The following is a 16,136-nucleotide window of genomic DNA, read 5'->3' as shown; positions in this document are numbered from 1 at the left end:
CTTTTTGGCTTTAAGCATTGTGTGTGCTCCCCTCAGATTTATGATTTTGACCCTAGCCTGGCATTAGCCCACTGTCAGTGGGAGCGCAGGGCCAGTTTGAACCTCCAGCTCTTGGCAGTAATCTCTCTTAATTAGTTTACAGTTGAAACAATTGTCCGTCTTTTTGCCTTTAAACAGGGGAAGTTTGCTCTATCAGTGGTTGATTTCCCTGAGGGAGGAAATCCTGAGAGAGGTTATCGGGAAGAAAAAGCTCAGGGCTCCCCTTTCAAAGTAATGCTATGTATGAAGCATGCATCAATCCTGTTAGTACTGCTTATTATTTCACAATGGTGTGTGAGGAATTACGTGCACAAACCTCTTTACGGACTCTTGCAGACCTCTATGCACCCTCGTCCCGTGTCAGGATTTTGTGGAATTATGTGCTAATAAAAGCTAATTTTACACATAAAATTACATTCTTGGAAATTGCTCTTTTATTTGCTGATCTTTCCCTGACTTCTCAGCAGATCTTTCTGAGCCTCCTCGTTGTCAACTTTCTGCCAGGGAGCCCTCCATGCCTCATCATTAGGGCTAAAATCTGCCATCACTTAACATAACACACAGAGCTTGCAACTGGGAGCAGCCCCTTCCCTTGCATGTAAGCACACACCACAATAGCCACTAGAATGGCAGAGCCAATGGGAGTTTTACCGCGTGTTTTAATGACTTGTGCTTGATTACATTTGCTAGATTGAACCAAACTTCATTTAGTAATTGGTATGATTCGGAGCGAGAGTTCACATTTGACATTCCTAGCTCATTAAAGAGCTCCAACAATGGCTGTTACAACTTTCATCTCTATAGTGATCCTCTCAGATATATATCCAGTCATTTTCTTTTGATAAACTACTCAACCCAGCATTCATTAACACTTACCATCTGCAGCTGGCCCCTCCTCGTACCTTCTCTGTTGCTTTGATGATATAATTAAAAGCATTCTGTGTTATCTTCCTCAGACTGGTAAGTCTAGGTGCATCAGCTCTCAGCACATGCACTGTTTGTTATTTGATTCTCTCTGTATCAGCTGTTCCTTGTGACTGGCTCATTTTTCATATGTTGTAAAGATTAGCTGATGGAGAGAGAGATCAGAGGCATGAGAAGTGTGGCTTTCAATATTGGTAACCAGATGCTCATTTGAAATGGTGATGGAGTTAGTTGTTATCTGTTAGATTACTTGCCTCCTTTTCTTTTACCTGAAGATAAACTGGCTTAAGCACTAGTCGATGAAAATTAGTGTCATTTTTAGTGGCTTGTTATGATAGAGTACTCTTATCAGTCTGGCTTAGTGTGGCTATTCTCTCCTTGAGTCTAGTTTACAGAAATCACAGCTTTGTTTATGCATGTGCCCAAACTTGCCTGATTGACCTTTGAAGCTGTGATTATGATATTAATCTATGGGACTATTCTGTTGCAAATCACTTAGGTGGTCTGTATTTCAGAGGATTTTCGTTGTGGGACCTCCCTCCTGTCCAGCGTGATGTTCCGTTATTGTTAGTATAAGCAACACTGAAAGCTAACTTGGGGGGGGGGGGGTGTTTCAGTACATCTCCTTGCCTGACTGTACTTCTTGTGATGGAGCCACAAGCAGGATAGCGCTGCGCTACTGTTTGTCTGCTTTCACTGATTTTGCAGAACTTGGTTATAACGTTGCTTAGCTGCAGTAAAACTGTATCTGTATGCAAATACTGTGCAAACCTCAGCTAGCAAATCCTCAGGACCCTGCCGTGTAGCTAAATAGAGTTATTCCAGCTTGCAGGTGGGGAGACGGGGTATATGAAAGCCACACACACACAACTGGCAACAGAACCAGCATTTTTTGAGGAGTTTCTGTTTTACACTCCTCCTCTTGATGTCTCCCTTTGTAGCCTTCACGCCTTGCCTTATGTTTAAGGGTGGAGGGAGGTGTTATAGAACTTGAATAGGGAGGGAAAGCCTGGTGGCATTCTGGCACTGAAGAAGCTGTGTCCTGTTTGTCATCTTCAAGCTAAGAATTGTTTTCTTTGCTCACGTTTCCCTCACCTTCCTGCTTTGTTTCCTTTTCCGTTTCAGTTTTTTTATGCCTCTTTCCTTCTTTCATTGTTTTATTAATTTTCCCTGCTTTTTCCTGCCTGCTCCATCTCTTTCCACTTTTCAGTCATTACAGTAAGCTTTTATATTCATGTATACAATATAATGAATACCAGGCAGCACTTTTTCTGGGAGAAAATGTGAAAAATTCTCCATCTTTTACAAATACACAAAATGTTGAAACCATCCTCAGGATGCAGAGCAGGAGGGAGTCTGCTGACTTCCAAATGCAAGACTGCATTATGCATTAGTGCATTCCTTATCCTCTTTGCATAAGGAACGTTGTTATTTGGGCTGGCTTCCGCAGCAACATCTGGGTCACTGATAACATCAGTACTGGAGCATTGCTAGGTGAGCTCATGTTTTGTTAATGAAGTAATCTGCTAAAAGCGTATATATCATTTTTGAGTACAACCTACTTTACTGCCAGTGTTATACTATTATTATAAGAACTTTCCTTTGCAAATGGGACTTAAGGAGATTGTCCCTGTAGTTAATAATATGCCTAGCTTGAACTGCATGACTTACTTGAGAAATACCATCTAAATTCTAAAATGTTACCACTTAAATACTTTGGTCATTCAATTCATTAATCGAGAGAAACACACTGAAAAATGGCTTGCTAGAACACCTGATATTATCAGTAGCTTTGGTGTTAATAAACATTCCTGCATGCTAGTATTGGTTTACTAAGTACGCATTAGCTTCAGATGCTGTGAGTGATCCCTCTACTGAGCTAGCAAAATAATAAAAGTGAAAGAAAGTGATCTTGATCACAAACATCTGACTTTATAACATCCTAGAGTAAGAGAGCAAAGACCAGATGGAATATACTGATGATATAGTTGATTCGAACTTCATTATGAAGTTCAGGCATCAAAGGAGAAAAACTGAAAATACAGGCAGTTACAGGTGTGGATCGAAATTTTTTTCTCCTTAATACCCTTCCCTGAAGATCACAAGTCTAATTACAGGTATCAAACAGCCCAAGCTTGTAGCACCTACACGCTAAATACTTCCGTGACTTTTCTGCCCTGAGAAGTAGTGGAGGGCGTTCAGACACCCAGAACGCTCTAAAATGAGGTTACAGGTGTGTGGAAGGGAAAGCAGTATTGGCATAAAATATCAGGCTTCTTTGAGACAGGTTGTTTATAGGCTTCCACTCTATACCAAGAGCAGATAACGCGCAAAAGGAAGTAATAAATGAGTCTTTCTGCTTTAGAGCTTTGTTCTTAACAGCGATTTGAAGTTATTAGAGATTGAGTTACTGAAATGCTAACATGCCGTGGATCTTCCTTATTTAAGGCTGTTTGGCTAATGATGAGAGAAAATTTCACTGACCGTGTCCATCTTACTGGGCTGGCTAGGCAAATGCTCTGTAATTGAACTGTGGCAGTTGTTTCCAATGCACAGTATAGGAAAAGGAGGGCAGACACCATCCCCAATCTCTGTCCCCATCCCCCCCCCCCCAGGAAGTGTTGGAAAAAATACAGTAGTGTTGTTGTGTTTGCTAGTGGAACATGCACAGCCTTGCATATTAAGGCAGGCACTTAGCCAGGAGTTTTGAATTATTGTACCCTGACATTACCCACTGTAACTTTTAGCACTCTGGGCCCATTACTTTGGCTTCCTGCCCAGCAATGTGCAATTTCCACTTACTCCTGCTACATCATCTTATTTTTGTAAGACTCCTTGGAGGAGGTATTTGCTTTTGCAACAGATCAACCCAGAGCCAGCAGGTGTAAGTTTATAGACGCAGTCCAGTAGTGGCAGCCGGCACTGTTCTCCTCTCTGTTAATCCAGCAATAGATAGACAGGAATAGATCTGTCTTTGTGAACTTTTCACTGTCCACTGACTTAATTGCAAAGTCAAACTTTTTAAAATGGTCAAGCAAAATTCCATTATGACTTTCCTTTTTTTCTTTTCCAGGCACCCTAGAATGCACATCAGAACAGGGCTAATGGATGCCCATCTCTACTGTCTGAAGAAATATGTGGTAGACTTCCTTGTAGAAAACAGGTAAGACACCTGGCAAAACATGAGGTAGCAGCAGGTGTTCATGCCGGCATATGGTTCATACTATAGTTTTTAAAGGAAAATTTGTTTCATTAAATCAGCTGGCATAAAATAGAAATGTAAAAGAAGCCAGTTTTTAAAACACTAACTGCACTGAGAAGAATGTCAAACGTTGTCTGAGTTTCTTGTTCAGATCTTTTTAAAAAAAATCTCATAGCAAAAGTGAAGGCTAAAGTTTTTGCCTCTTTTCTGCATCCCTTGTTTTTCTAATGTATCTGTCCTCCTTGGCTGCTCACTTCACTAGGGCTCCCCCATTGTTAGAGCTGTGAATACATTTCTGACCTTTGATTTCCCCTACCACAGTCTGTTTGGCCTTTGAAATCACCTTTTCTCTCTCCCTTCACACCCACCACCACTGCAGGTGGGCTATCTCTGTAGCATCCTATGTTTTTAGCTTGTGGTGTTCCTCTCTCAAAACTCTGAGACCACCCACAGAGAGTAAGAAAAATATCCATTTATGGAAGCGGAGAAGGATCTTAGCTATAATATTTCATGAAACAGACAAAAAAAAAAAACCCTGTTTATCTTTAAAAAACAAACAAATGAACAACCCCCTCACAGTATGTAGTTCAGTTTTGGAATGACTCCTAGCTCTTAGACTTTTTGTAGCTGTCTCCTGCCTGCTATACGTATTGAATGCTCACTGAGTTCTCAAGAGAATTTCTACCGTTTTAAGTAAGATGAAAGATAAAAGGGTTAACTAAGCGTTGTGTTCATAGTGCTTTTCCTTAGCAGATAAACTGGCATGTAAGAAAACACTGAGGGAGGAAAAAAGGAATTTCTGGTAGTCTTGATAGTATACAATTCTGGTGATGCAAGTCTTCAACTGGATACATGATTGAAGGATGGCTTCCAGATTAAGGTTCTGTGAGTGAGTTAAAGTTAAGTGGAAAATCTGTATTAACCCCCAGGACAATTTCTTACCATGCATAAGAGTAGAGCTTATCCATTGCTGTGACTGGCACGTGGAGGCATTGTACAAGTCATTGGAGTTTCAGTTCCCATTTGTGTATAGGAGTGTGTTTGAAAGGTGAGAAAGCTCCAGGAGCAGCAGGCAATGTAAATATGGAACAGGACCTTTATTCAGTAGAAAGCCAGTGGCATTTTGAAGTCCTTATAGATGATATGGTATTGTAAAGTAGTGTTTACTCCTTTCTTTTGTCATAATATAACATGTAGAACTCATTTCTTGAAATCCTAGCCATCTAGTTTTGCTGGGATTAGACATTTCTGAAATATTAGACATTTCATACATTCAGTTCTCTTTCCCCCGTAATTCATGCTGTCTTGAATTTAGATCATTAGTTCTATGGGACAAGGACAGTCTTTGTTAGACATGTCACAGTGGGTGACACAATGAAGCCTCTAAGCATAAATAGTGGTAATTTCAGATTTCAAGGCTTTATGCAATTTCCATTGAAACTGATGAGATCTTTGACTTTGTCAGAAGCAGGATTTTACCTTATATTAACCAAGGCCAGCAGAGTGAAATTCTGCTTTCCGCTTCTAGAGTCGTTCCCAGGGCTCTTTAGAAAGTCTATTGACTTTTTGCAAGTATGACCAGGACTTTTTCCTTTCTGTAGAGATCATTCTCTCTCTTCACTCTTTTCATGGAGTTGTTCTTATTTTCTGTGACGCTCCCATTAGACAGCATTTGTATGACCTGATAGCAACATTTGGGTTACTAGTGGCAGGTAGCTGCTTCGTTCTCTTTATTACATACATGCTTATTATTCAGTCAAATTGAGAGTGAGAGTCAATTGCAAGCAGTGTGCTTTACTGGCAAATCTGGGGAACGGGACTTTTGCCATGATGAATAACGTGGGCTTTCAGGCTTCTGGCATTGGTGGGCATTCGCAGCTTGTTTTTCTCCTCCAAGGAAGGGAAGGACGGAGCATACTCAGAGATCTTTCCATGTTTGGCAGCGGTATACCAAGACTTTTGAAAGACCCTGTGGAATATTTTTGCCTCAAAAGTACTGACATCTACATAATTGTTTGGGTTTAAGGATTTTTTTGTAATACTTTGTTTTTTAGTCCAGAGAGAACCTTCAGTAGGATTTTTGCCTCCCTGCAATCCCGCACCAGGACTGGAGAAGCTCAGATGCCTTGTTTAAGTTGTATGTGTTTAAAAGTAACAGCAGGGATTGAAGTGAACAGTGAAGCTCTTGTACAGTGCCAGGAAGTACTGACACAGTGTACTTCCTCAATATTACAATATTTACATTGTGTTAATATTTTAACAGTGGGGTTGATGGCAGGCAGAACACCTTTTTTTCATTGTTTGTAGCTCAGTGAAGCATTTACACTTTTTCAAATTTTATTTTGACGTATGAGAGCAGAAGAATGTTGCCCAGCAGTAAAAACATCAGATACTACAACTAGCTTTAGCTCACCATTTTGCAGAGGAAAATTATGATTACTTCCAGGTCAAAGAATTACATGAAAACTAGTGTGCTGATGTACTTGGGATCTGTTGTTCAAGATGGGATACCCAGTGTAATCACAGCGTAGCTCTAAAGCTGTGGTTAAATGGTAAAAGCAAGCTCTCCCCCCCCCCATGAATGTAGTTTGTATATGTACCTTTATGAGTAAATCGTATTCCTCCACTTTGATTAAATGAATGTATGAGCTGTGTATGAAGTCTAAAATTACTAGTGACTAATGTGAAAGCAGGAAAAAAAAGTTAGCAAAAATTTATCTGTTTAACATTTTGTCAAGTGTATGGGTTTTCCTTTAGGATTTGGGACAGTTTTGTAATAAGACATCTCTGGAAGAAGGCTCAGCCCGTGGTTCAGGTGCAGAATGGAGTCGTCATACCAAGGTTTCATTTTCAGCTCTGCCCCTGACTTGCTCTGTGATACAGGACAAATCTCTTAATTTTTTTTTTTTAATGCACTTGTTTCTTCCTCTGAGTGGGTTTATTTAGAGAATAAACAATATTTTAAAGTGACACTGAGATTCTACTGCAGAGGATGTCAGAAGAGGTCAAAATATTATTCAGTAGTCCATAACACAGTTCATAGTATTTTAATATAGTTTATGAGCCGTTTTAACAAGACTGAATAACAGGTTCTCCTGCCTGAAGTTTTATTGCATTATAGCAAACCAAACAAGTTCTTGAGCTTTAAAAAGCAGAGATCTTTAGTGTGTTTGAATTAAAGTCAGAGGAAACGGTCTCTATATCAGAAGCCCCTCAAAAATGTACGTCCTGACAAAAATCAAAAATATCGTATCCTTAACATTGCTTAAACCTGGGAAATTCATTTTTTTCCAGGGAATGAAACTGCTTGTTCTTTCCTCTCCTATAGGGGGAAAAAAAAAAATACAGCAGTTAAAATTCTTATCTCAATTTGTCTTTCACCTACTGGTTCAGTGCTGAATCTAGTGAAATCAGTCCTCAAACATATGACGCTCCTACCCTGCCTGAATCTCCTGTAGTTAAAGGCATGTGGTTTCAAAGTGACCTTGGGATCAGTTGAAGAAATTACTGCCCCCAGCTATTTGTTATTCCTTTCAGCAGGAATTTACCCCTTCCCTTCTCTCCACACTCTTACATTACTGGGATGGGCTGATTATCTCAATACTCCCTAAGCAGCTTCAAGGCACGGTTGGACTACTCAGGTTTAACTGTGTTCACTGGCAATGTCCGTCTTTGCCGTAGAGTGAGCAGGAGTACTCGGAGCCCAGAGGCACCATCCTCCCTGGGGCTGCAGCGAATTCTGGGTGCTGACGGCTTCTGGAACCGTTCCCACTAGATTCACAAGAGGCTGCAGGACCATACCCTACTATTGACCAAACATATCCCTTTCTGAACATGGTCTGTGACCGAAACGCAAACAAGGAGCAGCTTGTTTGGGCTCAGTTTTCCGCTGATTATCACTGTCCATGGAGATTTGCTTTGCAAAGACCTTTGGTTCTTCCCCAGGTTCCTTTCTGCATCAGTGAGGCTAGAGTTATTGAGGTTGGTCTTAGTTTGACTGTCACAGTGAGTCTGCCAAATTGTATCCCATCTTTGTGCAGAGCTGGTATGAAGTAGGTTAGTTAAAATCTGTTTAGGTTAGTTAAAATCTGTTCTCCCTGTACTCAGACAAGAGCTTTTCTTTCCTAAACGTTTCCTTTTTCAGAGTAAAGCTAACCTGAGATTCTTGCACGTAGCAGTAGGCGCTGTGCTTTGTAGCGTGCGGAAAGACAAGCAAGTACTGGCCACGTGTTAGATGCAGGAACTACTCTGCCAGCACAGGGCAGGGATAGTTGAAGGTGAACACCTGCACCACATGATGAACGGCACAATATTGCTTTTCTTGAAAGGATCATTATGCAGGCCAAGCCAGCAGGCTGTAGACAGAAGCAGAGGCTGTAGCTGGCTGGGGGCACGGCTCCACCCCACAGCTGGCGGGCCTCACACCCCCGGGGCCCTGGGGTGGCAGCCAGCACGGTAGCCAGTCCCTTTTTTGGCACTCTCCTGAGTGTTAGGTTGGAATCCTGCCTTGTTGCTGCGTTCAGGGCAGACGGAAGAAGAGAGTCCTTATTCCCTTTTCCCTTGCAAACTTCATCTGCAGCAGAGGGCAGAATCTGGGCCTGTGAGTATGTGCTCACAGTTTGCTTGCTAACAATCCCAGCAAAACTACTAGTAGAAAAAAATGTGCTAAAGTAAAAACACATAGCAATTTGTGTTCTGTTTTTCCAGAATATTTCTAAAGCTATAGCCTAGTGGAAAAAATGCCTGATTTTGTCCAGGGAGAGGGAGAAATATAAAACAACTCCTCCCCCTGTAAAGTCTTAACAGTGAAAATCCAAACTTGCTTTGAAAATTTACACTTGGAAGTGTTACAGGTGGGTCTCTATGTAACCTCTCTATATGCATAAAAGTACATATGTAATATGCATTTATAATACATATTGAGGCTGCTTAAAACAAAGAAGTGTATGGTCCCTCTTAAGTTCCCTCCCAAAGTCGCTTCTGTCAAATTTCATCAGTGCAGAGATTTTTTTGAAAAAAAAAGTATTGTCCCTAACTGTGCGGGTCATCATTGATAGCTAATGAAACCTTAGTGTTACTAGGTTGGACACACAAAGCTACATTTAAAAATACTAAATTAGCATAGTTAAATACTCAGCAGTTAGGAAGTGCAACAGTTGAGGCTTCCTGTGCAACGTTTTGCTGCTGTGTGTGCCTCAGTTATGGTACAGTCTCCAGTTACATGATTCTGTACTGTTTTTCCTTTGTGACCATTGCCTCATATGGTGCATGAGTTGCTCAGTGAAGGGAATACTGTTTAATACGTAATTTCTGTGGTTCAGATTAAGGCCACCAGGCTTACTTGGTGCTCACTGTTTAAACCCTTTTCTGAAGATAATTACTTTCCTTATGAATTCTTGGTCCTCATCACTATGATATTGTAATGCTCCACATACATTTCACTAATTGATCTGTTCAGCACCACTATGGGTGAAATAGTGGCCTTACCCAATTTTAAAAGGGGAAACTAAGGCACAGCACAACAGTTTGTTGAAGTATCTTTGTTTTAGGTACTTCATTTTTCAGTCTTTACTGTGATAGAGAGCTCTCAAAATACTGAAAGAATCTTTTAATTGATGATGGTTATTCCAAGGTGACACTAATTAAATAAAAAGCATGCAATCGGTTGCAGTCCGCAGAAGTTACATTTATATTCTGCGTTCAGCAGCATCTACAAACTCCTCTGACAGAAGCTGGGGGGGGGGGGGGGAATCCAGATCTTTAGGCATCATTCATTTGCCTTAAATATCAACAGTTCTTTTCTCCTCTTGCAGCCCTCTGCCTTGTACATTTAACACACATGTTCTAACAAATGAGGCAGGCATTCTTCTGCCTCATTACACAACCCTGATTCATCCCCAGGGCATGGTCCGTCTTTGCATTGGGTGAAGAAGAGATTGGGAAGCGGGGGAAAAATAGGTAAATGTGTTTTTAAGGATTGTGTCGTAATGCATACACAAAAGGATGCCTTAATTAAGGTTATATGGGCCACATATTCTACCTTTTCTTAATTTGAGCACCTAAAATGTTACCCTGATGTTCATTTAAAACTGCACGTGTGTGTATGTGACATTCTTCACATTAATCAGTGAAGCTGAGACCGAAGTTTCTCACACAAGCCACTGTGATTCCAGCTAATGGAGTAGCTGTTATCAGCATAGATTTATCACCTTTTAGGTCATCCAGAAGAAGGAGATGTGATGCTCTAAACTTCAAAGAAAATCCTGCTCAGTCTCTGTAACCTTGGCTTGGAGTGTACTCTGTTACTCCGTGGAGCTGTGCATAAGCAGTCCAATTACCTTGCAGGAAGAAAGGAGAATGGAGTATGCCCGGCATAGAAGGACTGAAAAATTTAGCTGCAAAACAAACAAATCTCTTTCAAGCATGTGCAAACAGTAATTTTTCAAACTTAGTTTGATGTAGTAGGGGTACTTTTTATGAGTTTACAAATCTGATGCCCTGACGAAAAGATGACCTTGTGCCAAATTGCAGGCATGGAAGTGCAAGAGCTTTTCAGCAGAGCAATTGAAATATTTTTAACATGGACAAAACAAAGTATTTTTCCATAATTTTATTCTTGGAAATAGCTGAGATTTTTGAAGCTATCCAAAAAAATCCGGCTCAAGGCAAACACCTGGCATGGGTAATTTCAGCCAAAAGAGTTAAACTTTGCCAAAGTTTATGAACAGATGAAAAGAGAGCCTTATAATAGGAAATGCTGGGCAACTTGTCTATAGGCATCCCAACTGCACCACCTCTGAAAGCTCTTCATCTGAATTTTTCTGAAAGCAGATGCCATTGTGTATTTGCTCAGATGTTTTGACTTCACTGTTATGCATAGGAATGGTAATTGCAATGGTAAAATCTTTGTTGCATTTAATTATTAATACGTTTTGCAAATCACTGTTTTGGCTTGAATCTAGTACTTTTGAATCGTTGGATGAGGAAATGCCACCATTTCCAATGTATAGTCACCTGGGATTTGGGCAGCTCTGTTTTGTGGCCAGAAAGAGTGATTTGTGATACTGGAAGGGCAAATTAGAACTGTCATGAAAGGCAAGAATGATAAACAGCAGCACTGTGGTCACTTTGAAAGGACTGACTAAGCATTCCCAGTGCTTAGCACTGGGAATGGCGAGTGCTGACTTCTCACTTGCCACCTGGGAAATAACTCTCCCTGTGGAGCCTTCCTCTGCCAGGAGGCAGTCACAGGAGCCTGAGCTAGGGCTAAGGAAACAGATCAGCTCTTCTCCAGTTTTTTTCAGCGTTGGAGGCCTGCCTGCCAGAATTCACCAGCAGAGAAATTTTTCTCTGAACTGAGCACATTTGCAGCAGATTTTATACCCAAAGTCAGTGTGGTTTGTTTGCAAAGTTAAACACTGTATTTTGAACTGCTGGAATAAATTGGAGCAAACCATATGAGGTCATAGAGCTCTGCCTTTCCAAGCTGCTTCAGCTGCAATCCCAGAGCAAGCGCCTGCCTTCTCAGCTCCCTCTGTCTTGTCCAAAAAGCCTCGGATGGGCCAGCACTAGAAGGGGAGACAAGGTTTGCTGTCTCAGTGCTCTGTGTTCTGAAATCTGTGGCCCTGAGAAGAGCTGGCATCGAGATACGCTTCTTTTCTCTGAAAAATGATAGGGACAGCGCGAGGAAGGCAGGGATCTTTGAAAATTGGAGGTATGAGTGAATCACTATGAAGCTCCTGCTTGGGTGACTGTGTGCTATGCTGTACACAAAAGCCCCTGCAGGTTTATATTAAGGTGCTGCCCAGACTAAACCAGTGCTTTTTTTTTTTTTTTTTTTTTCCTTTTTCCCCTCTAAATGCCTTTTTATCATTCAGGCTGTCACCTGTGTTTCCTGGCAAAGGCTGCTGGCTGGGGGAGGTCTGGCAAAGCTGAACACCCAGCTTGGTGGTCTTTGTATGGCTGCCTGAAAGATGGCTTAAAACAGAACCTGCTCTGTGAATACCTGTGAGTTAACATGTGTCAGCCGTGTGGCTGGAAGGTTTCTCCTTTGCTGTAAAGAGATTTTATAATGAATACTTTCCTTGTGATTAAAATGAGTAAATAAACAAATAGCTCCTGCAGGAAGTATACTGTGTGAAGACAGAGCAAATAGATTGTAGCTCTTCAAACAAGGAAAAGAAAAAACGCCAGCTACTTCTTAGTGCATTTAATCTATTAGAATGCGAAATGGCAATTTATCTTTCCCATTTCCTTTCCTCGACAAACATATCCAGCTGTTTGAGCTTTCTCTGCTCTGTACTAGAAAAGCCAAGACTTGAAATTTGCTAAAGTCCTCCTCCTCCAGAGGATCATTACCTTCATCATCTTTCCATGGTACCAGTCCAGCTCACTCCTGAAACCTTAATAGCCAATGATCCAAACTAGATTTAAACAAGTTATGCTTTTCAGCAAATCACTTCTTTAATAAATATAATTCCTTTTTCTGCTAGTGGACTACCTGGAGCAGAGCTATCTTTGGATGTGCTGAAATGGAGCTGATTTAACTTTATAAATGATTGGAAATCTTTCTTTGTGAGACCACAATATGCTGTACTGGCTGTGAGCCTGAGATACTTGAGCATGCTTTGCCACAAGTAGCACAGTATTCCGTGCATGCAAACTGATCCTAGTGCAAATGTTTGTGAAGGCAATCTTAAAATCTGTTCATTTGTCCTCTGGCAGTGATCTGCAGTATCTGATAATGATCCTTTGGGTTCCCTTTGAGAAGTGAATATATGAAGAACATGAAAATGGCCACTAACATGTCAACATATGGTTTGGGAGGGGCATCTGACAGTCTTTTGTCCAAAGCTCAAAGCAAGGCTAACTATCAAGTTGTGCAGGGCTTTTTCAAGTTGAGTTTTGAAAATCTCCAAGGACAGACTGTCTCCAAGAACTGGAGACTCTCTGGGCCCTGTCGTAGGGCTGCAGTAGTCACTGTGAAAAGTTGTTTTCTTTATGTCCCAACTGGAATTTCTCTTATTGTATCTTGTGACCGTTGCCCTTTTGCTCTTCATCTCTGAGAAAAGTCCGACTGTCTTCTATGTTACCTCCCTTGAGGTAGTGGAAGACTGTAATCAGATCCCCCTCTACCCTTCTCTTCTCCAGGCTGAACAAACCCAGCTCCCCCAGCTTGTCCTCATATATATCATGTTCTCCTGGCCCTCTTGGAGACCTAGTCAGACTTGCTCTTATCTGGCAATAAACATTAAAAATTACTAACTACTTTTTCATTGTTTCACGCAGTTGTAGTTTTCTTGGGTAGCCTTCAGTCAAAATGACTTCCGTCTTCATATGAGACATGGGTTTTTGAACCAGTGATGGTTCCTTCACCTGTCTGTGTGCTTTTCTTTCTTTTTTTTTTTTTTTTTTAAAGTCATGACCTCTTGGATGCTATTATCCTAAACATTCTTCCATCATTGCAGTACATTCACTTCCATGCAGCACTACTTGTGTGTAAGATTATACCTGGGATGGAATGATTATCTTACTCTGCTAGACTTTCTCCTATGAGGAAACAGTCCTTATATGTGATATTATGGTGTATTTCTCTTACAGTAGAAAAATATTTTCTCCTCTATTTTCTGTTCAGATGATCTGGATTTCTCCCTAAGATTGGTGCACATCCCCTTTCACTCAAGAGTTTCTTTTTTTCAAAAATATCAAATAGTAATTATTTCCCTACTATTCTACTTTTCATAGTTTTTGTATTACAAGGGTTAGTTCAATGTCAAGTTACATTGCTTCTTAGCCCAGTCAACTGAAACATGAATAATAATAAAGAAGTCTGTAACACTATTGCAGACTTCATTATTGCATCGAATTATCATGATGGGAGCTTTAACTTCCTGCATGTAGAAGTTCATAAAGAAGGAATAAAGTGGCAATTGCTTAAAAAGAATAGGTTTAGTCTTATCAGAGGAGTGTAGAGCACATTGCAAAAACCACAGTAAGGTTAAACCACAGTAAGGGTATGAAAGAACTTTATGTCCTATGAGGAAGATGGGGAAAGAGTTAATAACCAATACTGAAGATGGGAGTAAAGGTAGAACGATTGATGGGGAGAAGGCTGTAGAAATGATAGTTATCCAGGTGGAAGCAGGACTGAAAGAACTGAGCATCAGAGCTTCTAGTTTCTCTCACACTATTGAAAGAATGGGCGCATGTTTAGTAAGACAGTCAAACTGTGAATGGTCCTGTTTCATTGCAGAATGACAGACACAGTATCTGTATTAAAGAAAAAGAGCAAAGAAGTGATGCAAACATCTACAGTGCTTTTAATACCGCCTCAGTGGAGCAGGCTGAAAGAGCTCGGTCTGTCTAGCCTAACAGAAAAAAGAATGAAGAAAGGGGTAATCACTCCTTGTAAATATGCTGTGGAGGAAAGCAGGGGAGGAAGTAGAATTAAGCTAGAGATTCTTATTGATACAGGAATGAATGGTGTCAGTTAACTACAGATACATTTAAACGAGTTAGAAGATTCCTTTAAGCAAAAGCTTAATAACGCACCGTTGTGTGTGGGTCGGTTTATCACAAGGTGTCGCTGATATTGCCTGTCACAATGGCGCTTCCAAGAAGATTCCTTCCCAGTATATGTTCCTGTTAAACATTATGGGAGGTACCTTGGATAGGTCTGTATCTATAAGCTCTACTATTTTGCGAGAAATCTTCTGTTGCAGGCAAAGAACAGGAAGCTTTCTTAGTTCTTGGAGGTTACTAAATAGTTGAAGCGTTGTTTGAGGAACGTGAACCACATCTGTATCATGAAAGCATATATGTATGAATAGCCACTTAATGCTACAGACGTGTCTGAATTTTTTGACATTTACACATTTTATACAGACAAGTTGTGAAGTGTTTTAATGCCTACATATATCTGAATGTATATTCATGCACCTTAAGTTTAAACAGCATATCAGTTTTACAGGCACGCATCAACCTGACAGGTGCATTATGTACATGTGTTTGTTTAGGCATATTATCAGAATGCCTCTGTTCAGTGCAATCTTCAGAAAAGGAGCCTCATTTCAAAGGCACTTAGAAAAGAGTTGAGAGCTCAGATACAGATGGCTGCAAAGGCAGAGGTGGGGAGAGAATAGAGAAAGATGAGTTCTGGCAAGGAATTGCATTTGGTGCAGGTGCGCCTGTCCTAGAAGAATGGGATGCTGTCTGGGAATGAATGAGATCCATTCCTCAGCAGCTCGTACAGCCTGCCAAACACCCTGGGTGGCCTCCACAGCCGCAGAGACTTCGGTCAGAGAGAAGTTCTAAAAGTGTCTAAACCTGCTGGTGTGCAAAAGATATATTAGTCTGGAGCTGCATGGTGTTCCAGGCTGTCTTGTGAGTGGGCAGAGTTAAGGTTACTTAGATGACCTGAGCTGGATGCATGCACACTTTCAAAGGATTTGAGTATGCAGTTGGGGAGTTTTAATTTCTGTGGTCAGTTTTGAGAAAGCTGTCTTGTTTCCCAAGGGTTTGTTGGCAGAAGTAGATGTTAGATCCCTGCTCCTTTAAGTGCATCCAGACTCGATGGAACTTGGAAGAGCTTTTTATGTGGTTTGCATCCATACCATCTCTTCCATAGTTTGATCTGGATCTTTTCTGTGTTGTGGTGTCTATAACTGTCACTCGTATGTCTCCCTCTGATTTCCGTCCATAATCCAGAGCACAGAGATTTCAAAGGCAATTCTACAGGCTTAGGAAGTCATTCATAAACGTGAGTTTGCAAAGCAAAGCTGTGCAGTTAGGCAGGCTTGCTGTGCAATGGCTTTTGAAATATTGTCGCACAGTGTTATGAATGTGGGAGTAGGTTGCTGTCAGATTTGAAGGTCTTGGTTAGAAAATAGTGTGGAAAGACAAATGAAGCAGAAATGCAGTCATGTGGAATTACCTTTTAACAGAACATTCCTTAAAGTTGTCTGTAGGCAGC

At 40.9% G+C, this 16,136-nt stretch overlaps 1 protein-coding gene across 1 annotated transcript in view; it reads left to right on the top strand.

Moving 5' to 3' along the window:
• Positions 1-16,136, top strand: part of EIF2B3 (eukaryotic translation initiation factor 2B subunit gamma) — a 101,822-nt gene that overhangs the window by 47,489 nt on the left and 38,197 nt on the right. Inside the window, exon 6 of the mRNA XM_068952941.1 lies at positions 4,037-4,126. Coding sequence (XP_068809042.1) covers positions 4,037-4,126 — 90 coding nt within the window. The remainder of the gene's footprint in view (positions 1-4,036; positions 4,127-16,136) is intronic.

Source organism: Struthio camelus, chromosome 8, assembly GCF_040807025.1.
Source record: "Struthio camelus isolate bStrCam1 chromosome 8, bStrCam1.hap1, whole genome shotgun sequence".
Taxonomy (NCBI): Eukaryota; Metazoa; Chordata; class Aves; order Struthioniformes; family Struthionidae; genus Struthio; species Struthio camelus.
The sequence above is the reverse complement of the archived record's forward strand: the minus strand, read 5'-3'. Positions and strand labels throughout refer to the sequence as shown.